This window comes from Eimeria acervulina, genomic scaffold (genome assembly GCF_000499425.1).
Source record: "Eimeria acervulina Houghton genomic scaffold, Eah_scaff67, whole genome shotgun sequence".
NCBI classification, from domain to species: Eukaryota; Apicomplexa; class Conoidasida; order Eucoccidiorida; family Eimeriidae; genus Eimeria; species Eimeria acervulina.
In genome coordinates, this window is record NW_013549666.1 from 3,184 (window position 1) to 27,489 (window position 24,306).

Consider the following 24,306-nt stretch of genomic DNA (forward strand, 5'->3'; position numbering starts at 1 on the left):
CAGAGCGGCAGCACAAACAGAAGCAGCAGAATGGACAGCAGACACAACAGCATGAACAGCAGCAGCAACAGCAACAGCAGCAGCAAGAGCAGGCAGCAGCAGCAGCAGCAGCAGCAGCAGCAGCTGGCATACAGCTCATCTGCCCGCAGGTCGCGAGAAAAAACTTGTTATCATAGAAAAGGTGTAAGTGCTGCAGCGCTGAGTTGAGTCTGGCGAGATATCTGTAACAAACAGAATATAAACAAACACACAACAAAGTCATATGCATGCAGCCCCAACGCAAACCACAGCAACCAGCAGCAGCAGCAGCAGCAGCAGCAACAGCAGCAGCAGCAGTAGCAGCAGCAGGTCCCGCCAAAGAATGAACGCAGCAGCAAAACGAGCAGAGCGGCAGCACAAACAGAAGCAGCAGAATGGACAGCAGACACAACAGCATGAACAGCAGCAGCAACAGCAAGAGCAGCAGCAAGAGCAGGCAGCAGCAGCAGCAGCAGCAGCAGCAGCTGGCATACAGCTCATCTGCCCGCAGGTCGCGAGAAAACCGCGGAGAGTGGAGACACAAAAGAAGCAGCAGCAAAGACGTCAGCACGTTGAGGTGCGGATACACCGCATCCAACAGCACAGGCTGCAGGCAGCAGCAGCACCCCAACCCCACACCTCGCCCCTAAACCCTAAACCCTAAACCCTAAACCCTAAACCCTTAACCCTAAACCCTAAACCCTAACTGAATAGGCCTTACACGCTGCAGGGCACTGCTCAACAAGCTCGTAGCCGCGAAGGCGAGCAGCAAAAAGACAATCCCTAAGACGCAGCAACAACAACAAATGCAGCAGCAGCAGCAACAGTAGCAGCAACAGCAACAGCACGCTCGCGGGGCTGTGAAGGGCTCTTGCCTCTCAGGCAAGAGAACACTCTGACTGGCTACATACGCAGCTAGCTAGCTAGCTAGCTCGCCAACTCGCCAGGCAGCTAGCTTGCTAACTAGCGAGACAGCTAGCTAGCTAACTGGCCAGACAGCTAGCTAGCTAGCTAGCTAGCTAGCTAGCTAGCTAGCTAGCTAAGTAAGACTCACGAGCGTGGAGACAGGCGACCCCGCGCAGTTCTTTCAAAGACTGCCGAATGCTCGACTCAAACCGAACCAAATCTGCCAGCCCAAACACAACACCCAACCACACAACAGCTAGCTAGCTAGCTAGCTAGCTAGCTAGCTAGCTACGCAACAGCTAGTGTGGCTAGCTAGCTAGCTAGCTAGCTAACCACACTACAGATAGCTAGCTAGCTAGCTTGCTACAAAAGAGAGAGCCACTGGTCAGCTAGCAACGCAGCAGATAGCTAGTCAGATAACCACAGATAAGCTAGCCGCACATTAGCTAGCTACACACCAGCTAGCTACACTCGCCAGCTAGCTACACACTAGCTAGCTACACATTCGCTGGATAGCTAGCTAGCTAGCTAGCGAGCTAGCTGAGGAACAACAAATACTCACTGCGCTGCTGCACTGTCGGCAGATGCAGCTCCTCAAGAGGCAGGAAGCCGCCTTCCTGCTGCGCCGCCTCCATTGCATGCAGCAGCAGCAGCAACAGCAGCAGCAGCAGCAGCCGCAGCAGCAGCAGCAGCGCGCTGCTGTACCGCCCCACCCAGCCGAAGACAAGGGGACTCAGACGGATAGAAGACAGGGAGCAGCAAAAAGAAGGCCGCTGCACCAGCAGCAGCAGCAGCAGCAGCAGCAACCGGAACAGCAGCCGCAGCAGCAACACAAGCAGCAGACACGGCACCACGAAAATACTGCAGCAGCAGCAAGTGAATGCAGCAGGTGCTACGAAGCAGCAGCAAAATCCCTTTTGCCCCCCTAAAGGCGATGTTGTTGCTCAGATCGCTGCTGCTGCTGTTGCTGCTGCAGTTGGTGCTTCTGCCTGCTGCAGAAGTTGCTGCTACTGCTGCTGCACACACCCCTTAGCAATTAACAGAAAAAGACAGCAGCAAGGCGTGTCGAGCTGTGCTGCTGCTGCTGCTGCTGGTCCTGCTGCTGCAGCTTTGTAATGCCGCTGTTCCTGCGGCTGCAGCAGCTTGGGGCGCTGCAGCACAGCCGAAGCTAAACCATACGCATTGAAAGTTGTTTGCTGCTGCGGGTGTTTCTGCACTTGCTGCTGCTGTTGCTGCTGTATTCGCTGCTTGAACTGCTGCTGCAGTTGCTGGTGCTGCAGCTTCTGGTGTTGCAGTTGTTCCTGCGGTTGCTGTTGCTGCTGTTGTTGCTGCAGCAAATGCTGCTACGGTGGCTGCTGCTAAAACGGACGCTGCTGTTGCTGCTGCTGCTGCTGCTGTTGCTGCAGCTGTTGCTGCCGCTGTTGTTGCTGCTGCTGTTGCTGCTGCTGGTGTTGACGCAGAAGCGCCGATGGGGCCTCCCCAGAAGAAGGCAGCAGCTCTCGGTACCTGAGGGTTGTCTTAAGTGTAGCGCTGCAACGGTTGCTGCAGCAACTGCTGCTGCAGCTGCTGCTGCAGTTCGTGTGGGTGCTGCAGCTGTTAGGTGTATACACAACTCCCATTGAGGCTCCAAATAGAGCTGTTTCTGCTGCTAGTAATATTCAAGATATTTGCTATTGCAGCAGCAGAGGAAGGGCTACAGCTGCTGCTGCAGCGGCTGCTGCAGCAGCAGCTGCTGCTGCTGCGAGTCTCAGGGGCCCCCAAGGGGCCCCCGGAGTATATTAGCGTACACTAGTGCTGCTGCTGCTGCTTGTTTCTTTGGTCTATATCATTTAATATCAGAATTTTTCTGCTGCTTCCTTACACTAATACCCTTCAAGGCCCTGCGAAGCCTGCTGCTGCTGCTGCTGGCTGTGCTGCTGCCGCTCTTGCTGCTGCTGCTGGTCGGCTGCTGCAGCTGCTGCTGCTGTTGCTGGGATCTGGTTAGTTGCTGCTGGTGCTCGTCGTGCTGCTGCTGGTACTAGCAGCTGCCCTGCTGGTGCTCGGTGTGCAGCAGCTGCTGCTGTTAGTTGGGTTGCGCTGCTGCTGCTTGTGCCTTTCCTGCTGCTGCTGCTCGTTGTGTGTTATTGTTGCTGTTTCTGCTGCTGCTGCTGCTTATTGTGCTGCTGCTGCTTCCAAATAAAGACAGCCAGGGGGGCAACACTCTGCCTCCTCGTTGCAGTACCCCTCTGCTCGGCCAGCAGACATCTGACCCCAACAGCAACAGCAGCAGCAGCAGCAGCAACAGCAGCAGCAGCAACAGCAGCAGCAGCAACAGCAGCAGCAGCAGGGCTTAACACGAACATAATGACTCAGCGGCAGCGGGGGGTTGGGGCCCCCTCTCCTCGGGGCCGCCGTTTATCTGCATTATCCTCTGAAGTTGATGTTGAAGGTTTAATAAAAGATATAAAAATAAACAAACAAATCAGCAGCAATGTTCAAGAAAGCAAAAGAATAATTGCACTGAAATTCTCCTTCATGGCTCTCTTGTTTGTCTGCGCTGTCGGCTTTTTGACTCTCCTTTGCTGCAGCCTACCCCGTAAGGTGTTTGCTGCTGCTGCTGCTGCTGTTGCTGCTGTTGCTGTTGCTGTTACTTCTGCTGCTAGTGATGCTGCTGCTGTTAATGCTGCTGTTAGTGATGCTGCTGTTGCTGCTGCTGCTGTTACTGCTGCTGCTAGTGATGCTGCTGCTGTTGCTGCTGCTGCTGTCACTGCTGCTGCTAGTGATGCTGCTGCTGTTATTGCTGCTGCTAATGATGCTGCTGTTGCTGCTGCTGCTGTCACTGCTGCTGCTAGTGATGCTGCTGTTGCTTCTGCTGCTAGTGATGCTGCTGTTGCTTCTGCTGCTAGTGATGCTGCTGTTGCTGCTGCTGCTAGTGATGCTGCTGTTGCTGCTGCTGCTAGTGATGCTGCTGTTGCTGCTGCTGCTAGTGATGCTGCTGTTGCTGCTGCTGCTGTTACTGCTACGGATAGTGGTGGTGCTGCCATTGCTGCTGGTACTAGTGGTGCTGCTGCTATTGCTGCTTCTGTTATTGCTTCTGCTGCTAGTGATGCTGCTGCTGTTATTGCTCCTGTTATTACTGCTGCTTCTATTGCCGTTGCTGCTACTACTGCGGCTGCTGCCCTTGGTGGTGCTGCTGCTGCGAACGCTGACGCTATTGCTGCTGCTGCTCGTACTATTCCCTTTTTGCTGCTGCTGCTGCTGTTACAGCAACTGCTGCTGCATTTGCTGCTGCTGTTTCTATTATTAACTCTCCTTGCTCCTGTGCGCTGACATATCCCCACCGCCGCCGCTGCTGCTGCTGCTGCTGCTGCTGCTGCTTGTTAGGCCTGAGTGGAGAGGCTGCTGCTGAGCTGGAGGCTGTCCTTCCTTCTTCTTTTTCAGATTTGTCTACTCTTCGCGAGTTGAAGACACTGCAGAAGTTATGTGCTGCTGTTGGGGTGTACAGACAGCAGCACCCTATAGCTCTCGCTTTGCTGCTGTCTTATATCTACCTCCTTTATCAGGCTTTTCCTCTATTCATGCTCCCTTTCTCAGGTGTCTACAAACCCTAAACCCTAAACCCTAAACCCGCCTATAACCGTGCTGCGCAGCTTCTCACCCCGCACTATTTAGGGTTTAGGGTCTAGGGTTTAGGGTTTAGGGTATGACCATTTCTCTTGTCAGCCTTGGCGGGCACGTGAACATCTCTTTTCTCTCCCTGCTGCTGCTTCTGCTGCAACCTCTGCTGCTGCTGCTGCTGCTGCTGCTGCAGGTTTGGCTATGGCTGTGACTCTGCTGCTGGGGGCTCTCTACAGCCCTCTCATTGCTTTCAGTATTACTTCGCTGCTGTCTGCTGTGGGGCCCAGCCTCGCTTACTACCTCTTTAAAGCAGCAGGAAAACCGTTTGTGGTGAGCTGCTGCTGCTGCTGCTGTTGCTGCTGCTGCTGCTGCCGTTGCTGCTTCGCGTGGGCGCGTTTGTATTTCTTCTTTGTGCCGCTCTCTTCTTTCGCTAGAAGGCCCTGAGGGTTTGTTGCTTCTGCTGCTGCTGCTGCTGCTGCTGCTGCTGCAGGTGCGGTTCTTCCCCAAGCAGCTTCAGCGCATGCGTCGGTTGATACACCCCAGACAGAGCAGCAGCAACAGCAGCATTGATGGCAGCAGCTAGAAGGCCCTGAGGGTTTGTTGCTTCTGCTGCTGCTGCTGCTGCTGCTGCTGCTGCTGCTGCAGGTGCGGTTCTTCCCCAAGCAGCTTCAGCGCATGCGTCGGTTGATACACCCCAGACAGAGCAGCAGCAACAGCAGCATTGATGGCAGCACAAGCAGCAGCAAAAGCAAAAGAAGCAGCAGCAGCAGTACTCACATGGAGGGGGAGGTGCATGCACAGGTAGAAGCTGCCGCGCAAGACAAGCTGCTGCCGCAGCAGCAACAGCAGCAGCAGCAGCACCAGCCGAACGCTTGGGAGGCGGAGTTGGATTTGATGCTGACGGTGTTGTTTCTTCGTATATCTCCCTTCCCTAACCTCGTCATTAATGCCGCTTGTGAGGCCCTAAACCCTAAACCCTAAACCCTAAACCTTAACTGCACAAACCTCTGCTGCACTGCAGCTTCACCATGCGCTGGCTGTTCTCGTTGCTCGTCGTTGCGCCTTCTCTGGAGGGGTTTAGGGTTTAGGGTTTAGGGTTTAGGAATTAATGTTTAGGGTTTAGGGTTTAGGGTTTAGGAATTAGTGTTTAGGGTTTAGGGTTTAGGGTTTAGGGTTTGGTGTGGGCTTGCAGCACCCGTCTTAGATGTCCCCTTCAGGCCTTTCTTCATCGCCACTTGGCTCGGGCTAATGCCAAACTCTGCCCTCTTCGGCAAGTCCTAAGGGTTTAGGGTTTAGGGTTTAGGGTTTAGGGTTTAGGGTTGGGAGTTGGGGGAGAGGGCCCGTGATGAAGCCAGTGTGGTGCTTCTGGACAGTGTGCTGCAGCAGCAGCAGCTGCTGCTGCTGCTGAATATGCTGTTGCTGCTGCTGCTAAATATGCTGTTGCTGCTGCAGTTCACTGTGATGTTGCTTCCCAAGTTGCTGCCTGCTTGCTGCTGCTGCTGCTGCTGCTGCTGCTTAGTTTGATGCTGCTGCACATTGTGGTGCTGCTGCGGCTGCTGCAGTGTCTATGGGCTCCGCCTTAGGAAGTCTGGACTCCCTTAGTTCAGGTAGGGGCTGCGCAGCACGTGTTGCTGCAGCAGCAGCAGCTGCAGCAGCAGCAGCAGAATTACCAGCTGCTGCTGCTCCGTTTAGCTGTGTCTGGTTTTGCAGCGAGGCAGCCAACAAGCAATGCCGAATTATGCTCCCTCTGCAGCAGCAGCAACAGCAGCAGCAGCAGCAGTAGCAGCAGGAGGTTGTGTGTGTTGTGCTGCTGCTGCAGGGTGGAGGCCTATTGCGGTGTTTGTCGTTGGTGCTGCAGCAGTTATGCTGCTGAAGATGGTCTTGAGAAAACTGAGACCGCAGCGGTTTGTAGAGTTAGAGACAGCTGCTGCAGACGGAGACACTTAAATAGAAAAGGAGACAGTTGCTGCTAGCAGAGACAGTTGCTGCTAGCAGAGACAGTTGCTGCTGGCAGAGACAGTTGCTGCTAGCAGACACAGTTGCTGCTAGCAGAGACAGCTGCTGCTAGCAGAGACAGTTGCTGCTAGCAGAGATAGTTGCTGCTAGCAGAGATAGTTGCTGCTAGCAGAGACAGCTGCTGCTGTTATTAGAGACAGTCGGCAGTTAAGAAATAAAAAACAGGTGCTGCGTTTTGTCTCCGGCTGTCTGTAGAGACAGCTTCGGACACGAGGTGCTGCTGGGCCAGCAGCAGCAATGCCAGCTAGCAGCAACAGCAGCAACTCATAGTGCTGCTGCTGCAAATTGCCCAGCAGCAGCAGCAGCAGCAACGGCAGCAACTTATGGTGCTGCTGCAGCAAAGTGCCCAGCAGCAACAGCAGCAACTTATGTTCTGCTGCTGCAGCAAAGTGCCCAGCAGCAGCAGCAGCAACAGCAGCAACTTATGGTGCTGCTGCAGCAAAATGCCCAGTAGCAGCAGCAGCAGCAACGGCAGCAACTTAAGGTGCTGCTGCAGCAAAGTGCCCAGCAGCAGCAGCAGCAGCAGCAGCAACAGCAACAGCAACAGCTGCTGCTGCTGCGATTGCAGCAGGTGTTGAGAGACGGCAGTGCCAATCGGCTGACGGCCCGACAGCCAAACTTTTGTGGGAGCCCCGCAACCCGAAGCGAGCATTCATTTCAACCCCTAGTAGTAGTAGTATCAGCAGCAGCAGCAGCAAGAACAACAGTAGTAGCAGCAGCAGCTGCAGCAGTAGTCGTAGCAGCAGCAGCAGTACTAGCAGCAGTAACAGAAATAATAATAAAAGACGTGTACGTGCTTCGAGCTGCACTCTAGGGTTTAGGGTTTAGGGTTTGGGGTTAGTTCATCGATAACCCTAAACCCTAATGCTGCTTATAGGGTAGATAGGGGTTTAATAAGTTTGTTTATATTATTTGCATTTCTATGAAAACACATTAAAGAGTTTGTTTGTCTTCTTTTAGTTTATTCAAGCCAATTAAGGTCAGCACACTCCCCGTCAAATATTCTTTATTTATTTATTAAAATATATTTTTCATTTAAAGTAATTAATATTAAATTTGCTTATTATTGCTGCTTAAGAATTAATACTCGTGCGGTGTACAGACACCTGCGGTGTATACGCTGCTCAGAGGTGCCTATACACCTGAGAAGAGCTTCACGCAGCAGCAACAGCAGCAGCTGTTGAATTCTTTTTACGCAGCAAACCCAACAGTTGTGGTGTACAAACAGCTGGGGGTTGTCTGGCGGCTGCCGGTGCAGCAGCTGCTCCTCTTCTAAGCAGGGAGACGCTCTGCTGTTGCAGCAGCCCGACAGCAGCAGCAAACAGGAGCAGCAGCAGCAACAACAACAGCAGCAGCAACAGCAGCAGCAGGGTATCGTCCCCCCACAAGACCGAGGGCCCCCAGCAGCAGCACCTGCGGAGTGTTAAGAGCAGCAGAAGTTGTAGTTGGCTAGCGGAGATTAATAAAAATAAATATAAAGTAAAATATTGCTTTGTTTTAGAGATAACACCAGCACTATATATAAATAACACCTGCTGCTTCTGCTGCTCCGTGTTGCTGCAGCAGCAGCAGCAGCAGATCTGCTGCTGCACGGTGACAGCCCCTCTGCTGCTGTTGTTATTGACTGCCTTCTTGCAGTGTCTTTGTTTGCATGCGTCCCAGTAATGATGCATCTGAAGGGCTTTAGCAGCAACAGCAGCAGCAAATGCAACAGCAGCAAATGCAGCAGCAGCAGCAGCAGCAGCAGATCAGGGCCTCTCGTCTCAGCCCCGCGGGCCCCAGAGACTCTAGTGCAGACAAAGCCTTTTAACTCTGCTTCTGCTTTTTACTTATTTTTATTGTATTTTTCGTTTTATGAGCTGTTGAGGAGCAGCAGCAGAAGGAGAAGGGCCCCAGCGGCGAAACCTTTCAAGGTCACCTTCAGCAGCAACGACTGGTGCAGCAGCAGCTGCTGCAACAGCTGCTGCAGCAGCAGCTGCAGCTGCTGCAAAAGCTGCAGCAGCAGCAGCAGCTGCTGCTGCTGCTATACAACGGTGCTGCTGAAGGCACACACGGAGCATCGAAGCTGACGCAACCCCCCCGCCGAACGCAGCAGCAGCAACTCAAGTAACAGCAGCAGCAGCAATAGCTGCAGCAACAATAGCTGCAGCAGCAACAGCTGCTGCAGCATCAGCAGTAACTGCAGCAGCACTTGCAGCAGCGTCTGCAACACCTGACTTCCTACGCTGCACAGGGAGGCCTCAATTTCCCAGCCGTTAATAGGGCAAGCAGTCGCGGTGGGATTGCTGCTGCTGCTGCTGCAGTTGCTGCTGCTGCTCTTGCTGCAAGCCTGCAGTCTTAGCGACTCCAGCCACAGCAGCAGCGGGAGGCGCAGCCGGTACCGACTGCTGCCCTTCTTTTGGATTTGTGACGCCATCTGCTGCTGTTGCTGCTGCTGCTGCTGCACCACACAGGTGCGGAGCAGCAAAGCTGCAGCTGCAGCAGCAGCAGCAGCTGCTGCTGAGTGAATTATTTTATCTGTCTGTCAAGGCCCCAGCACCCCCCACGAGGTTGGTTAAGGACTTTGCTGCAGCCCCAAGGTTCTGCTGCTGCCAGACAGCGGGGCAGCGGCAGCAGCAGCCGCAGCAACAGCAGCATCAGCAGCAGCAGCAGCTGCTGCTGCAGCAGGAGCCTCAGCAGCAGCACCGACTCCTCGGCTATATGGCAAGGAGTTGCAACTCCACCTGCTGCGGGCGAAGCAGGTAATTCGGTGGGGCGTGACATGAGGGAGCAGCAGCAGCAGCAGCAGCAGCAGCAAGAGAGCACGCATGCAGCAGCAAGCAGCACAAGATGTGGCAAGCGCAGCAGCCGTGGGTGCAGCAACAACATAGGTGGCTGCAGCAGCAGCTCGCAGGGATTCAAGACTCTCCAGGGACTGTGATGCTCAGACAAGTGAAAATGCAGCAGCAGCAGCAGCAGCAGCAGCAACGACAGCAGCAAATGCAGCAACGGCAGCACGAAATCTTGTCTCAGGCCCGTGGGCAGAACGGCGCCACTTGTGGGGACCAGCAACAGCAAAAGCAGCATCGGCAAGAGCAGCAGCAGCAGCAGCAGCAGCAGCAGCTACCGCGGGAGCTGTTGTTGCAGGGGAAGGCGCACCAGTCGCGGCCGGTGCAGCAGCTGCAGCAGCTGCAGCAGCTGCAGCAGCAGAACAGCGAACAGCAACACCAGCAGCACCAGGCGGAAGCCTGCAACCCTCACGGTGAACAGTTGCGCGGTGTGGGGTGCTGCTGCTCCAAGGAAGAATTGCAGGGGGAGGAATTGCAGCAGCAGCAGCAACAGCAGCAGCAGCAACAGCAGCAGCAGACGCAGCACCAGCAAGAACAGCAGCAGCAGCTACACGAACAGCAGGCGCAGCAGCATCCACACAAGCAGCAGCAGCACCCACGCGAACGGCAGCAGCAGCAACCACACGAACAGCAGCACGAACGGCAGCAGCAGAACGCGCAGCAGCAGCAGCACGAACTGCAGCAGCAGAACGAGCAGCAACAGCAGCACGAACGGCAGCAGCAGCAGCACGAACTGCAGCAGCAGAACGAGCAGCAGCAGCAGCACGAACTGCAGCAGCAGAACGCGCAGCAGCAGCAGAACGAACTGCAGCAGCAGAATGAGCAGCAGCAGCAGAACGAGCAGCAGCAGCAGCAGCACGAACTGCAGCAGCAGAACGCGCAGCAGGAGCATAACGAACTGCAGCAGCAGAATGAGCAGCAGCAGCAGAACGAGCAGCCGCAGCAGCACGAACTGCAGCAGCAGAACGCGCAGCAGGAGCAGAACGAACTTCAGCAGCAGCACGACCTTCATCGCCGCATGGCGCTGGACGGCAGCAGCAGCGACGCACCTGTTGAATCCCCCTGCTCAGCCTGCCTCCCCAAGCGATATACAAAGACAGAGCCGAAGCAGCAGCAGCAGCAGCAGCACGAACAGCAGCAGCAGGAGCAGTGGCGGGAAGAGGATTGCGCTGAGCAGCGGGAGTTGGCGCGGCTTGTGGAGGAGCAGCAGCAGCTGCAGAGAAAAGAGCAGCAGCAGCAGCAGCAAATAGAAGAGACGCAGCAGAAGTGCAGGACAGTGGTTATACAGAGGGCCTTTCTTAGGTGGGAGCTGCTGCAGGCTGCGCTGCAGCAAGCGGACACCGCGCAGCAGCAGCAGCAGCAACTCACTGTGAGGCTGCTGCAGCAGTTCCTCAACAAACGAAGACACGAAATCGTAGTCAAGCAGCAGCAACTCGACCAGCAGCACGGACAGCAGCAGCTGCAGCAGCAGCGGCAGCACGCAGCAGAAAAACTAGCTGCCACTGCTGCTGCTGCTGCTGCTGAGCTGCGCAAGTTCTGGCCAGAGACCTGCAGCAGCAAAAGCAGCAGCAAACATATCCCATACAAATACAGTGCTGCCAACAGCACCCGCAGCCATCGACGCAGCAGCAGCAGCAGCAGCAGCAGCAGCAGCAGTAGCAGTAGCAGCAGCATGGCGGCGTCTTCCCGGTGCACGCCAGCGAGACAGAGGCCTCCGGGTGTATATACACTGCAAAACGGAGAGCTGCACACGCCTCGACATCCCCAGCGGTCTCTACGCGCTGCTGCTGTTGCTGCTGCTGCTGCTGTTGCCGCTGCTGCTGCTGCTGCTACAGGAGGCCACAAGGGCTCAGCAAAGAGAAGTAGTACTGCTCTACTGAGCGAACCCCAAAGCAAAAAGCAGCGGCAGGGCACGCTGCAGCAGCAGCAGCAGCAGCGGTTGCTGAGCGTGAAGAAGGAGCTGCAGCAGCATTCGCACCTAAGGCAGCACCAGGTGCAGCAGCACCAGCAGCAGCAGCAGCAACAGAAGCGTGAGGGGGCTCAGCAGCACACGCTGCAGCACCCGCGCAAGCTGACGCAGAAGCAGCTGCAGCAGCGAGCACAAGCCCTTATCGCAGCAAGACAGGCGCTACGCAGGAAGAGGCATGCAGCACTTGCAGCAGCAGCAGAAGCAGACTGCAGCAGCAGCACCTACAGCAGCAACGGCAGCAGCAGCACCACCAATATCAACAAAATCGCAAAAAACTGGGAGGAGAGACTTGCGGTGAGTAGCAGCACCTGCAGCAGCAACAGCAGCAGAAGAAGAAGCAGCAATACCTGCAACAGCAGTAACAGAAGCAGCAACACTTAGAGCAGCAGCAGCAGCAGCAGCAGCAGCAGCAGCAGTAACTGCCTACAGCAGCAACACGGATACGTGAAGTAGTGCTGTGCAATTCGTTGCTGCCTCCGCACTCGTGCCTTCTGATGTTTCTTCTGTGCTGCTGTCCTTGCTGCTACTGTTGTTGCTGCTGCTGTTGCTGCTGCTGCTGCAGACGCACCGAAGACACATACTGCAGACGTTGCTGCCTTTCCCATACTCCGACTGTCTAGACACTGAGAGTACTGCTGCTGGAGCGACGAGCTCTACAGGCAGCCGCAGCAGTGCAGATGCAGCAGCAGCAGAAGCATCAGCAGCAGCAGCAGGGGAAGCTGGATGTGCAGCGTCCGTTCCCGCTGCTGCTGCCGCTGCTGAAGCTGCTGCTGAAGCTGCCGCTGAAGCTGCTGCTGATGCTGCTGCTGCTGCTGCTGGAGCCTCAGGAAAGAAGCAGATACGCGTCGGTATTGCTGCGCTGCAGTGGTGTGGAGTTCGTTTTATTGAAGATGCGCTGGGCCCGACAGCACGGCGGGTGTTCGCAGCAATGCAGGGCGTAAACAAATTTTCTGCTGCTGCTGCTGCTGCTGCTTCCTCTTCAAACCCTGTGCTGCAGTATACCCGCTGCAGCGGGGGACCCCCACCGAAACACATACAGCAGCATGTCCTGCGTGCAGTTCATGTACGCTCGCTGTTCCTGCTGCTGCTCTTGATGCTGCTGCAGCCGCTAATGCTGCTGCTGCTGCTGCTGCTGCTGCTACTGCTGCTGCTACTGCGGCGGCGGCCAACGCGACACTGTTCCCGCCTTGCTGTTGCTGGTGTTGCTGCTCTATTTGGACAGCAGAAAACCCTGACTGTGTGGCTGTATATGTTATATCAGCACGAAATGTTGCTGCTGGTGGTGCTATTGCTGTTGCTGCTGCTGCTGCTGCTGCTGGTGCTGCTGCAGACTCGTTTGTGGAGGCGCGAGCCGGTGTTCTTCTGTGTGCCGGAGGTTCGTCTTGCAAGTGTAGCAGACGCCTGCCACCCCATCAGCAAATTAACATCCTTCACTGGTGAGAGATTCACAAAACCAGGACAGCGGATTTGCGTATTCGGAGCTCCATACCCTGTTGCTGTCTGGGCAGGGCCACCCATCAAGGTACCTCTTCACGCTGCTGCTGCTGCTGCTGCTGCTGCTGCGGAACTGCCGCTGCTGCTTCTGATTCTGCTGCTGGTTCTGCTGCTTTTGGTGCTGGCGGTGCTGCTGCTGCTGCTGCTTCTGCTGTTTCTTCTTCTGCTAGTGCTTCTGTTGCTGCTGCTGTTGCTGCTGCTGCTGTTTCTGGAACAGGTCTGCTGCTGCTGTTGACGCTGTTGCTGTTCTCTGTGTTGTTTCTGTAATTGTTTCTGGTTGTTGAGGTTGTTGGGATCTGTATTTATGTTATTTAGCTCGGTTTTTAATTCTTTTGCTTTATATTTTATTGTTTTTGTTTACTGTTTCTTACAGAAAGGTGAATTCAAAATCTTCGGTGTCCGCACTGGGGAGTTCTTAACTCCAGCTGAAGGGGCGGAGGCAGCAAAGGAGTTGCAGCCAACGGGGCAGTACGACAGCATCAGGACATGCGACATATATGTACGATCTAGCTGCAGCCACACACACATACATACAACCCACTTGCTGATGCCTTTGCTGCTGCTGCTGCTGCTGCTATGGCTGCTGCTGCTGTTGCAGTATGCGTGGTTCGTGCTGAGGCGTGTTGTTTGTCTGTCTATGTGTATATCTGTGCCTGTTTCTTTCTCTCTCTGTATGTCTATATATGTATATATGTCTTTGATCGAGCATTATTTTATTCTTATTACCGCTGGCTGTGTATATCTGCATAGTGTTGCTGTTGCTGCTGTTGCTGCAGCCTGATGCTTCTGATGCAGAGGGTCGGTGGCGGCAGCGCGTGAATGAAGCACTGAGGGAGGCGAAGGTGGTGTGCGATCCCCGCGAGGAAGAGTTTGGGTTTAAGCGTTTCTCTTCTGGCTGCAGTGACACCGGAAGCTCTACTGCCGCCTTTGTCGCTGTCCCATTTAAAGGGCTTGAGTTCACCTCCATTCGCAAGGCCTGCCCCCTTGCCTTCGTACAACATACTGGTGAGCTGCAGTCTTTCCTGCTGCAACACACTTGCGCTGCCATCCTGCTGCTGCTGCTGCTGCTGCGGATACTGCTGCTGCTGCTGCTTCGCTAACAAGTAGCACTTCCCCAGCTTCAAGCCGACCTGTAGACGCAACGGCTTCTGGACTTGCTGTTGTTGTTGTTGCTGCTACTGCTGTTGCTGTTGCTGCTGCTGCTTTACAGGGGAACGCCTGCTGGGGGCTGAGGTGCTGCGGGGCCCATGGGCAAAGTGGCGGCGCCAGCGGTCAACTGTCTGCGTACACCAGGTGTTGGTGGATGGGCTGCCTCTTTATGTCTACTCCAATAACCCGCAGGTAAGAAGAATAAGAAGCTGCCTTGTTCTCGTTTGGGTGCTGCAGCAGCTTTAGTAGCAGCGGGGGTATCTGGTGCAGCTGCACGGGGGAGTTGAATTGTCTGCTGCTGCTGCTCTGGCGCTGGTGCTGCTGCTTTGCCTTAATGTTGTGGTTTGTGTGCGTGTGTGTGTTTGGGGTGTATATTATGCAGGAACCGTTGAACATGGGGGATGAGCTTTGTCTGAATATGCTGCAGTTTCCTGGTTTTCTAACAGATACATTTCTGGCGACGTTGGGGCTTATAAAGCGGCGGCGTGCGAATGCAGAGAGCGTCTTAGAGAATTTACGGTTACAGGGCTACACCTCCCCGCAGTGGTTGCAGCGGTGTCTGCTGCTTAAATACCCCCTCAACTACGAAGACATATGCTCGCGGGGGTCTTTAGAGACAGTGCGGCTTCTGGAGTTAATCTCTAGAAACAACAAAGAGGGTCCCCGCAGTGTGACGTTGCTAAGCAGGCTGGGCCTGCCGAGCGGGCACAGCTCCAAAGAGGGCAAGGGCAGTGTTAGCAGCAGTTCGCATGCGGGGCTGACGTGCTTCATGCAGTGGCATGTGGCGCACGACAGCGCATGCAGAGAAGAGATAGAGACTCTGCTGGCGGGAGAGGCCTCGCTGCCGCTCTGCAGCTGCCCCAGCAGCATCAAGCTGAGACGCATTGCTCTGCGGCTTCTACGGCTGCCAGAGGCATACGCCTGCCTCCCCCCTCACGAGCTGGGGCCTCTTCTGGAGAGTCACTGGGTGGTTGTAGAAGGGGGGGAGAAGGAGGAAGGCGCAGGCGTAATGCAGCGCCTGCTGCGTGCACGAGACTGCTGCCGCCACTGCTACAAAACTCACCCTGTGGCAAAGGCGTTCCCTCAGATGGGCTGGAGATACAGGTCTCCCCTAGAGCAGGGAGAGGCCTCTCAGAAACAGCCCTAAGTTTCTTGTCAAGCTGTGCGACACTGCGTGAGGTTGGGGGGCAGTTCCGTGCATATTGCAGCCTAAACCAACACACACAACACCTGAAGGGCGGGGGCACACAGATTCTGAGATGGCGCAAGTTCAGCTTGCTGAGTAACAGTTTCTAGGCGTTGGGTCTTTCTTTTCTCGAGGCTATTTTGGGCTAGGGAGATGCAGGACAAGGAACAGCCAGTAGGTGAATGCAGCGATCGCTCCGGGGTGTTTGGCTCTCCTGATGGATCGAGGAGTTCGCAGTGACGGCCAATCTTCCATCGTTTTCCTCTTTCCCTCTTCTATTTCGGAAAGTAGATACCCCCAGATGCTGGTTTGTAGTGATCGTGTTCCTCTGGATTACCTACACACAAAGGATAAGATGCTGCTTTGGCCGCAGACCATCGCCAGCACGTACACTTGGGTGTCTGCCAGCAAAGATGTTTCCCTCTCCTGTTCAGCCTGAGGTGGGCAAGCAGGCATGGGTCTCCGAACTTCTCGCGAAGGGAGGAGGCAGCAACAGCGTCTGCCGATGCCGTAGGGTTGTCAGGTTTGAGTCTTCGCTGCTTCTCTCGAGGCTCGGGCAAATTTCGCTAGATCCTTCACCCCCCGCCTGTTATATTCAGGATACTGTATACACCTATTTCTACTTCATGGCCATCAAGCACTTGATACTGCCCCGTGTCTCGTGAGGTGGCGATACAGCTGTTGTGCTGTTGGTGGTGGCGTCGTACTGCCGTGGTGCGCTTGTGAGTAAGGGGGTATAAAGATGCAGCTCTGCAATCTGCATGAGCGAACGGAGTGGCGCTTGCCTCCCCCTGCTCACGCAGCATCCGATGCATGCATTTTCAAATATTCTATTCTCGTGTTTTTTCTGGGGTAAAGAGGTATATGTGTAGCGAGGTTCGCTCTATTAAATTTTTTGCCGCTCCCTTTGTTGCGGCTGAGCCCGAAGACATGATGCGGGCATACTTGCTGAGTCTATTCACAACAGCATAAATTATATCGCAGCCTCTGACTGATGTTTAATTCGCTATGAAATCCACGCGTCCAGGCCCATTTAGGTGTCGGACGGTTCTGCAGGTGTTGAGAAGTGAAGGCGCTCCTCCGATCTATCTTCTGAGATTCACAAGCGAGGTGACATTCTTGTGCTGGCGGTTACACACTAGGGCCACCAAAGGGACCTGTCTAGTGTCACAGCTGCTGATGTATTTGTATTGAAGAACGCAGTAACGTGTAGTCGTGCACTCTGCGCATAGCTTCCGTAGAGATGAAGCTGAAGGGTATAGTCGGCGGAGTCTACGCCCCGTCTGATTCGAGACAGCGCCGTATATGTTGTGGTACTTAACACGCTCTCCGTTGTTGGGTTTGGGGAAAACCAGAGTCGCGTGAGCAGCAAAGGATAAGAAAAACACAATTCAGAAGGAAGCCAAAATAACCACCTAGACACACGGATGCAGGAAAGGATGCAGGAAAAAAAGCCTGACTGACAGTTCGTCTGAAGAATGCGACAGCCGCCATGTTGGTGATACCCTTGATGCGCTTAGCTTGGAAGTCCAACTGTGCAATCCGGTCTGTCAGGGATGTACGATCGATCTGAACAGTGCAGTGCGTGCTATCAATGTTGTGTCGACAGTTTTCTTCTCCCCACCACACCGCGTAGTGCCCCAGCCTGTGTCGTGGATACTTCTCTTCCACTTCCATGAAACGTTGTGAGATATAGGTGATTATTTGCAGTATCCCGAGGAGTCAGCTGAGAGAGAGGGTTATCCCAAACGGTGTGCTGTTGGCAGCAGCGGATAAGAAGCGAATCTGTCGAAAGCAGGGAATGGGAGTACTGGAGGCAGTCCGGTCTCGGACAAGACCCTTGGCAGGTTCTTCGTCGGTGTCTGTTGCTGATCATCCTTGATTAGATCCACTATGTGGGCGTCAATGCCATGGTATCCAGTGATAAAGTTGCAATTGTACGGAGCCAGACTGAGAAGCTTCAGAACGCTCGTGCGTGTGTAAAGCGGAAGCGGGCAAATCCAGCTGGCCTCTATCTTCGCAACCTCTGGTTCGGCTACTCCTGGATGAATGCACAACCCTAAGAAGCTAGTTGATGGCATGAGAAATAAACACCTCTGGTTTTTGCAAACTGCCTCTCCTCATGTAGCAGCTGCAGCGCTCCCCGGAGCGCTGCAGCTGAAAGTGCTCCTGGACCTTCCGCATCAGCATACGTTCGTTGTCCATGCATACAAAAAGCCGCCCTTTACTGGTTTCCGCAAGCGCATTCACATGCCTCAAGAGCGTCCAGAAGAACTCTACTTTGGGTCTGCCTTTGGGGACTTTAGTTTTGTGTCTGCCGACGGAATGCATTGGAAGGTTTTGCTTTCAGTGTCTTTGTTATTGAAAAAAGCCGCCGCCCATCTTGTCTTCTTCCGTTTTCCTTCGACATCACACGATTGCGTCCAATGTCAATGCGAATGTTTTTGAGCTCTGTATGAAGCGCACTCTGTCACTGCTGCACTGTACTGGGCATACACTTCTAAACATCAAAGCAGAGAGCAAGGGACTCCCCTCCTGCACCCACGAACTCCGAGCAGAGCGCCAGAGGCTCCGTTGGAAAGTGGGGAGAAAAAGCGACCTACCCTTATTTGCAGCACCCAGCGGTGCAATTTCTGGTGCAAAGGCTAGTGTGGAGGGTAGCATTCGCAAGTCCCCTTACGACACATCAAATGACACTGCATTCCTTCGTTGAACGTCTTTTTATCATTACCCAGCTTACTATGGATGCACCCACATCCTTCTGACAGAAGCACACTAGATACTGCAGGGGGAAAACCTTTCAGGAGCTTGGCTGGGGTAGGTGACACCTCCGGAACAGCGAGCGCAGCGGCAATAGAACAGAGAATATGCTTCAACAAGATTTTTTGATGCAAGAATTTTCCAAGATGTAGGTCTCATAAACACGCTTCGTTTCTTCTTTCTGACGAAACTGCCCTCATACTGTGTACCCACTGTAACGTGAGTCCGTGATATTGTCTGAGGAACCTCGTGAGTTGCAGTGGAGCCAAACGACTCAAGGAAAGAGTCCTTAAGAAGCCGCTGACTTCCTCCTACGTCCCCAGACATTCTGTGCAAGGCAGCGTGAAGGCTTGGGGCACGGGAGAGGAGACTGTCTATGATGAAGATGCTCATGCCTTGTTGCAACTGATGCTCCAAGGCACCTCCACACGCATGAACAACGCAATCAGCTCTTGCTGTCTGCACAAAGACTCTAGACAATTGTTGTACTTGTGCTTGTGTTTAAGTACAAATGATTGCACAAGAAAGTACTCATCTACCAGCTTCGAAGACACTGCTACACCACAAGAAAGAGAACTCTGGGCACCAAGTGCAGCCTACACTGCGTGAGGCTGATGCTGCTAGGGGCCCCTTAGCCCCCGTTTGCATATGCTGGAGCTCGGATGCCTCCTTTCCTCTTAGGTGTCTGCGTGTTGCTACCTGTTTCATAATTATATTATGTTGCGACTACCCTACGCCCAGCGCAGGCCTGCCGCTCTAGAGAGATGCATTTGGATGTAATGCATTTATTTCTACTTCTTAATATTTCTAAAGTGTGTTTCAATAACAGAGAAAACCCCAGTATATCTCCTCGCCCCCCGGGTGGCCCAGAAGGGGGTAGGGGGGGCCCTTTGAGTGTACAGAGGCCCCTAAGGCTGGACACGAGGCCCCCAACTCCGTCTTCTCTTGCTGCTCCTCTATGCATGCTTACCCTTTTCTTCTTTATTTGTTTTGCTAACGTCTGTTTAATAGCTCAAACTGCTTCGGTTTTGCTGCTGAGGGGCCTTGCTGCTGCTGGAGTGAGGGGGGCGGGGGCCTCGGCGCAGCACCTGTTGCAGTGTTGGTTGTGTGGGAGATAATTTGTCTCCTTCTTAATTACGCCTTGTGTCTTTTAGAGCAGCAAACAGACGCCTAGAAGATAACACAGACAGCAGGAGATGTTCGGCTCAGGGGGGGGCCTCTTTGGCTCGGCCTCGCAGGCCCCAGCAACAACAGGGGGCCCCACAGGCCTTTTCGGGAGCGGGGGCACAGCAGCAGCAGCAGCAGCACCAGCAACAGCAGCACCAGCAGCAGGAACATCAGGAGCTGCAGGCACAGCAGCCCCTGCTGCAGGCGGGACTGGCTTCGGTTTGTTTGGGGGGGCCTCCTCAGCAGCGCCTACAAGCAGTACTGGGGGGGGCCTCTTTGGCTCTGGTAGTGCTGCTAGTGCTGCTCCTGCTGCTTCAGGGGGCCTCTTTGGAAAGCCTGCAGCAACAGGAACAGCAGCAACAGGTGCTACTGGTGGGGGCCTCTTCGGCAGCAGCAGCACGGGGGCCCCCACAGCAACAGGCACTGGAGGAGGGGGCCTCTTCGGCAGCAGCAGCACGGCGGCCCCTACAGCCACAGGCACTGGAGGAGGGGGCCTCTTCGGTAGCCTCTCCACAGCGACAGGGGCCCCCAGCAGCACTGCTGCTGCAACCCCTGCTGCAACAAGTTCAGGGGGGCTCTTCGGGACGAGCACTGCAGCAGCAGGAGCAGCAGCAACCCCTGCAGCAGCAACTGGGGGAGGCCTCTTTGGGGCGGCGAAGCCTGCAGCAGCAGCAGCACCGGCCACAGGGGGCCTCTTCGGCAGTAGCAGCACCACAGGAGGGGGCCTTTTTGGCAGCAGTACCAACAGCAGCAGCAGCACCAGCAACACGGGAGGCCTGTTTGGCAGCAGCAGCACGGGAGGCGGTCTCTTCGGCAGCGGTAGCAGCAGCAGCAACACTGGCTCGGGCGGCCTGTTCGGAGGCACCAACACCACTGGGAGCAGCAGCACCAGCAGCAGCAGCAGCAGCAGCAACGTGAAGGGCATCAACATCAGCACAGCAGCGTTTAGCACCGTAGACTGGCGTGCTGCTGCACTGCTGCCGCGGCAACCGACCCTAGAAAGCCTAGGGCGTGTGTTGCAGCAGCTGCCGCAGGGTGCGCGGGAGGTGGAGATACACCTGAGAGAGCAGGAGAGACAGCTGGAGTCTCTTCAGGCTCAAACTGTCGCTCTGAAGAAGTAAGGTCTACTCCTTTGCTTACGCAGCGAGTGCTGAGGGTTTCTTTCTGGGCCTTAGGGTTTAGAGTTTAGGGTTTAGGGTTTGCGCTTCAGGTCCTTCGGCTCCCTAGAGGGAGGCCTGGCAGCAGAGGCAGCGAGGGTAGCAGCTGCAGGGCACCGCGTGGCTGTGGCGAGCCGCCAGAGCAGCGCTGTGAGGCCTTTATTAGAGAGAGACAAGGTAAGCAAAGATGAGACTGCTGCTGCTGCTGCTGCTGCACTGCTAATGCAGTAGCTGCATACACCAGGAGCCCCCAGCAAACCCGATGGCGGCCCCAAAGGGGGGCCCCCCCTCAACCACGGGATAGAAGGGGCCCCTCGCCGCTGCGTTTCTGCTAAACTGCGCACTCGCGCATTCGCTGCTGCATGCATTGTGGCTGCTGTGTTGTGCTGTTGCTGCTGCTGCTGCTGTTTCTATCAGAATTTCTGCTTCCAAGTTGAGCAGCTGTATCAACAGCTCGTGCAGAACCTCGCCGTTGCTGCAGCAGGTGCAGCAGCGCAAGGCACAGATGTGCCCTGTGCTTTGCCTCTACAGGTGCAGTCCTACCCGCACAGATAGCTAGCTAGCTAGCTAGCTAGCTAGCCATGCAAGCCGCAGCTACCTAGCAGCTAGCCAGACAAGTAGCAATGAGCTATCAACTAGCCACCACCAAGCACCAGCTAGCCAATCAAACAGCCGCTTTTGCTGCGGAGCTTTTAAATAGGAAGTCAGCAGACACCTGCGGCCGCTTGCTCCCGCAGTGGTTTAGGGTTTAGGATTTAGGATTTATTCGTGTCTAGGGTTTAGGGTTTACAGTATTTTGCCTTCGTGTTTAGGCTTCATTGGTGTGGTGAATAGGGTTTAGGGTTTATTGCTGCTATTTAGAGTTTAGGGTTTACTTTTGTTATTTAGGGTTTAGGGTTTATTGTTGCTATTTAGGGTTTAGGGTTTATTGTTGTTATTTAGGGTTTAGGGTTTATTGGTGCAATTTAGGGTTTAGGGTTTATTCTTGTTGTCTCCTGTTTGGGGTTGCTATTAACTAGTCGTTGCGATTATTGCCTTTTGTTCATTGCCGGTTAATAATAAACATTAAATTCTGAAGAAGATGTATTTTGTTTTGAAGTACAAAATTATTAGATTAGACTGCGGGGGTATTTACTCCTATACACCACCTTAACTCTCTTATTTCGGTGTACGTACTGCCTCAGCAAGGACGAGTATTTGTGTGTTGTATTTTATTGCTTTTGTTTGTTTCTTTCAGGTCCCATCGGCACTGGCTACCCCATGCATTCAGCAGCTGCTGCAGTCAGTAGAGGCAGCACGTGAGAGGTTGTCTTTGTTGGAGTCGCAGGTGCACGAGCTCCGCTGCGCTCAGGAGGGGGGCCCCTCCGGGGGGGCTGGGGGCCCCTGTCTTGCTGCTACCCAGCAGCCCACAAGCTGTGGGGGCCCCTCCTCTGGGAGAGCTGATGGCGTCATGATAGCGGAGATTATTGCGGCTCAAAGGGACCTCCTGTTTAATGCTTCAAAGAGGGTACGATCTAAACCCTAAGATACAGTCGTGGGGCCCCTGTGCGTCGCAGGGGCCCCCTCCAGTATGCTTGGCCCTGCGAGGGCCCCTCAGCAGGGGGAGAGGGGCCCCTGAGAAGGGGGTAGAGGGCTTCCAGAGAGGGAGGAGAGGGGGTAGGGGGCCCCTTAAGATGGGGTAGGGGGCCCTTGGGGAGAGAGTAGAGGGCCCTCAGTCGGTGGCGTTAGCCTTACTGGTGGGGCCCCTGTCTCGTGTTTCTTGCGTCTTCAGAGGTGTGCATGGGGATGGGGTGGAGTTGTTGTGCTGTTGGCTTGAAGGCTGTGCATGCCGTTGCGTCTGCTGATGCTGCTGCTCCTGCTGCTGCTGCTGCTGCTGCTGCGGGGCCGCAGGCACTTGTGTTGGTGGAGGCGGCACAGGAGGCCCAGGAGGCCCTCGAACAGGCAGGAGTTAAGCTGCTGCCTCCCAGCGAAGATGAGGAGGCAGCAGACATGCAACCCAGCCAAGGTAAATACACCTGAGCCCTTACTGTCTTGCTGCCTCTCGTCTCAACTGCTTCTGCTGCAGCTGCTGCAGCAGCAGCAGCATCAACTGCTGTTGAGCTGTGAGGAGGGTTGTGGCGCTTGGCGTTTTGGGGCGGTGACTCCAGGGTCTGTCTTTGTTGCTTCTGTTGTTGCTGCTGCTGCAGGAGACAAAGCTTCTTTAGCTGGTGGCGGGGGGCCCCTCCTAGGGGCAAGCAATACTCTTTTCGGCGGCCTGCAGCAGCCCAGCACATCCTCTGGAGGGGGCTTGTTTGGGTCTGCTGGGGCAGCACAGGGAGGCGGCACGAGTCTATTTGGGGGGGCCTCTGGGGTTGGTGGGGGCCTCTTTGGCGCACAGGGTACAGGGCAGCAGCAGCAGCAGCAAGGGGCCCCTGCCACTGGGGGCCTATTTGGGACGGCCGGTGGGGGGGGCCTCTTTGGCGCTGCGAACACCAACGCAGCAGCTGGGGGGGCGCAGACAGCAGCAGGAGGAACAACAGCAGCAAAAGGTGCGGGGGGCCTCTTTGGTACCTCTAGCACAGGGACTGGGGGCCTCTTTGGGGCAGGTGGAGGGGCCCAGGGTACGACGGGGGGCGGAGGCCTCTTTGGGGCCTCTAGTACTACTCAGCAGGGTACAGGAGGGGGCCTCTTTGGCGGCAACCAGCAGCAACAGCAGCAGCAACAGCAGCCGCAGCAGCAGCAGCAAGCCACAGGAGGCCTCTTTGGGTCTACTGCAGCAACGCAGAGCGGCGGAGGCGGCGGCCTCTTCGGGGCCTCTTCAACGTGGGCCCCTTCAACAGGGACAGGAGGAGGTTTATTTGGCAGCACTCAGCAGCAGCAGAATACTGCTACTGGGGGGGGCCTCTTTGGGGCCTCCAGTAACACTCAGCAGGGTACTGGGGGGGGTCTCTTTGGGGCCTCAGGCAACACTCAGCAGGGGGCTGGGGGGGGCCTCTTCGGGGCCTCAGGCAATACCCAGCAGGGTACTGGGGGGGGCCTCTTTGGGGCCTCGAGTAACACCCAACAGAGTACTGGGGGGGGCCTCTTTGGGGCCTCCACCGGCACACAGAATACGGGGGGGGGCCTCTTTGGGGCCTCCACAGGCACACAGGGTACTGGCGGAGGCCTCTTTGGGGCCCCCAAGACGGGGCAGACTGCAGGGGGTCTCTTTGGTAGCACCCAGCAGAATGCTGTCGGGGGCGGTCTCTTTGGCACGAAGAAGTAAAGCGTTGCTGCAGCAGCAGATGCAAGAGGTTCCGCGTTTGCTGCTGCTGCTGCAGCAGCAGTTGCAGTGGATTCCGCGTGTGCTGTTGCTGCTGCTGCACCTGCAGATGCAGCTGCACCAGCAGCACCGGCAGCAGCAGCTTTTGTGTGTCTCCCGAGTTGTGGGCCCTCCTCTGCCCGGACAGTTTTCCTAACTGCCCCGGACAGTTTTCCTAACTGCACCCGTTGTCGAGTGTCTCCTTAGAGGCCTTCAAAGCATTTCTTACCCAATAGGCTTCATTTGTCTCTTTCTTCTGACTCCATAGTAGCCTACAAAGCATTACTTACTCATTAGACTTCATTTGTCTCTTTCTGCTGTCCCCTTAGAGGCATTTAGAGCACTTTAGAGTCTCTATTCCGTATCATTTGCCTGCTTTACTTCGCTCCCTAGAGATCTTTTAGGCATTATCTACTCTGCATATTTCATTTGTCTCTCTGAGTCTGAGTCTGTTTTGTGCAAACAACGGAGACCAGCGAGGGGGCCCCAGCAGGAGATATAAAAATGCGTTTATAAACACTAGTCGCAAGCTGTCTCCTCTCTTCGTATTGCCCCTTCAGAAAGAAGAGGGCCCACTGAGATGCCAAATGCTGCTTTCGCTTGATTTGGAGGGCGATCTGCTGTATAGACAGGCACTGGGACTGCTGTAGTCGCGCACCACTCTCTGTCCTTGTCTCTCTCTGTCTCTATCCATCTACATATATATATATATATATATGCATATATATGTTCAGTATTATATACTATGCATATGGATAGCAATATAATATATATATATA

The 24,306-nt window shown here is 55.0% G+C and overlaps 5 protein-coding genes across 5 annotated transcripts; 4 read left to right on the top strand and 1 right to left on the bottom strand.

Moving 5' to 3' along the window:
* Positions 1-262: 262 nt before the first annotated feature.
* Positions 263-1,853, top strand: EAH_00012120 (hypothetical protein; the record flags this gene model as incomplete). Its single annotated transcript, XM_013394724.1, has 2 exons — positions 263-595; positions 1,509-1,853. The coding sequence occupies 2 exons, from the start codon at positions 263-265 to the stop codon at positions 1,851-1,853; spliced, it is 678 nt and encodes a 225-aa protein (XP_013250178.1).
* Positions 1,854-3,398: 1,545 nt separating this feature from the next.
* EAH_00012130 (hypothetical protein) lies at positions 3,399-3,947 on the bottom strand (the record flags this gene model as incomplete). The annotated part of the gene is made up of 1 exon (XM_013394725.1): positions 3,399-3,947. One exon carries the CDS (start codon positions 3,945-3,947, stop codon positions 3,399-3,401), a length of 549 nt encoding a protein of 182 aa, XP_013250179.1.
* Positions 3,948-4,481: 534 nt separating this feature from the next.
* EAH_00012140 (SNARE associated Golgi protein family domain-containing protein, putative) lies at positions 4,482-5,802 on the top strand (the record flags this gene model as incomplete). The annotated part of the gene is made up of 4 exons (XM_013394726.1): positions 4,482-4,499; positions 4,627-4,851; positions 5,167-5,476; positions 5,714-5,802. The coding sequence occupies 4 exons, from the start codon at positions 4,482-4,484 to the stop codon at positions 5,800-5,802; spliced, it is 642 nt and encodes a 213-aa protein (XP_013250180.1).
* Positions 5,803-9,366: 3,564 nt separating this feature from the next.
* Positions 9,367-15,124, top strand: EAH_00012150 (hypothetical protein, conserved; the record flags this gene model as incomplete). The annotated part of the gene is made up of 6 exons (XM_013394727.1): positions 9,367-11,628; positions 11,897-12,271; positions 13,202-13,327; positions 13,605-13,833; positions 14,039-14,169; positions 14,360-15,124. 6 exons carry the CDS (start codon positions 9,367-9,369, stop codon positions 15,122-15,124), a joined length of 3,888 nt encoding a protein of 1,295 aa, XP_013250181.1.
* A 3,995-nt stretch (positions 15,125-19,119) lies between these two features.
* EAH_00012160 (hypothetical protein, conserved) lies at positions 19,120-23,491 on the top strand (the record flags this gene model as incomplete). The annotated part of the gene is made up of 6 exons (XM_013394728.1): positions 19,120-20,207; positions 20,301-20,424; positions 20,665-20,778; positions 21,485-21,754; positions 22,066-22,252; positions 22,395-23,491. 6 exons carry the CDS (start codon positions 19,120-19,122, stop codon positions 23,489-23,491), a joined length of 2,880 nt encoding a protein of 959 aa, XP_013250182.1.
* Between the last annotated feature and the right edge of the window lie 815 nt (positions 23,492-24,306).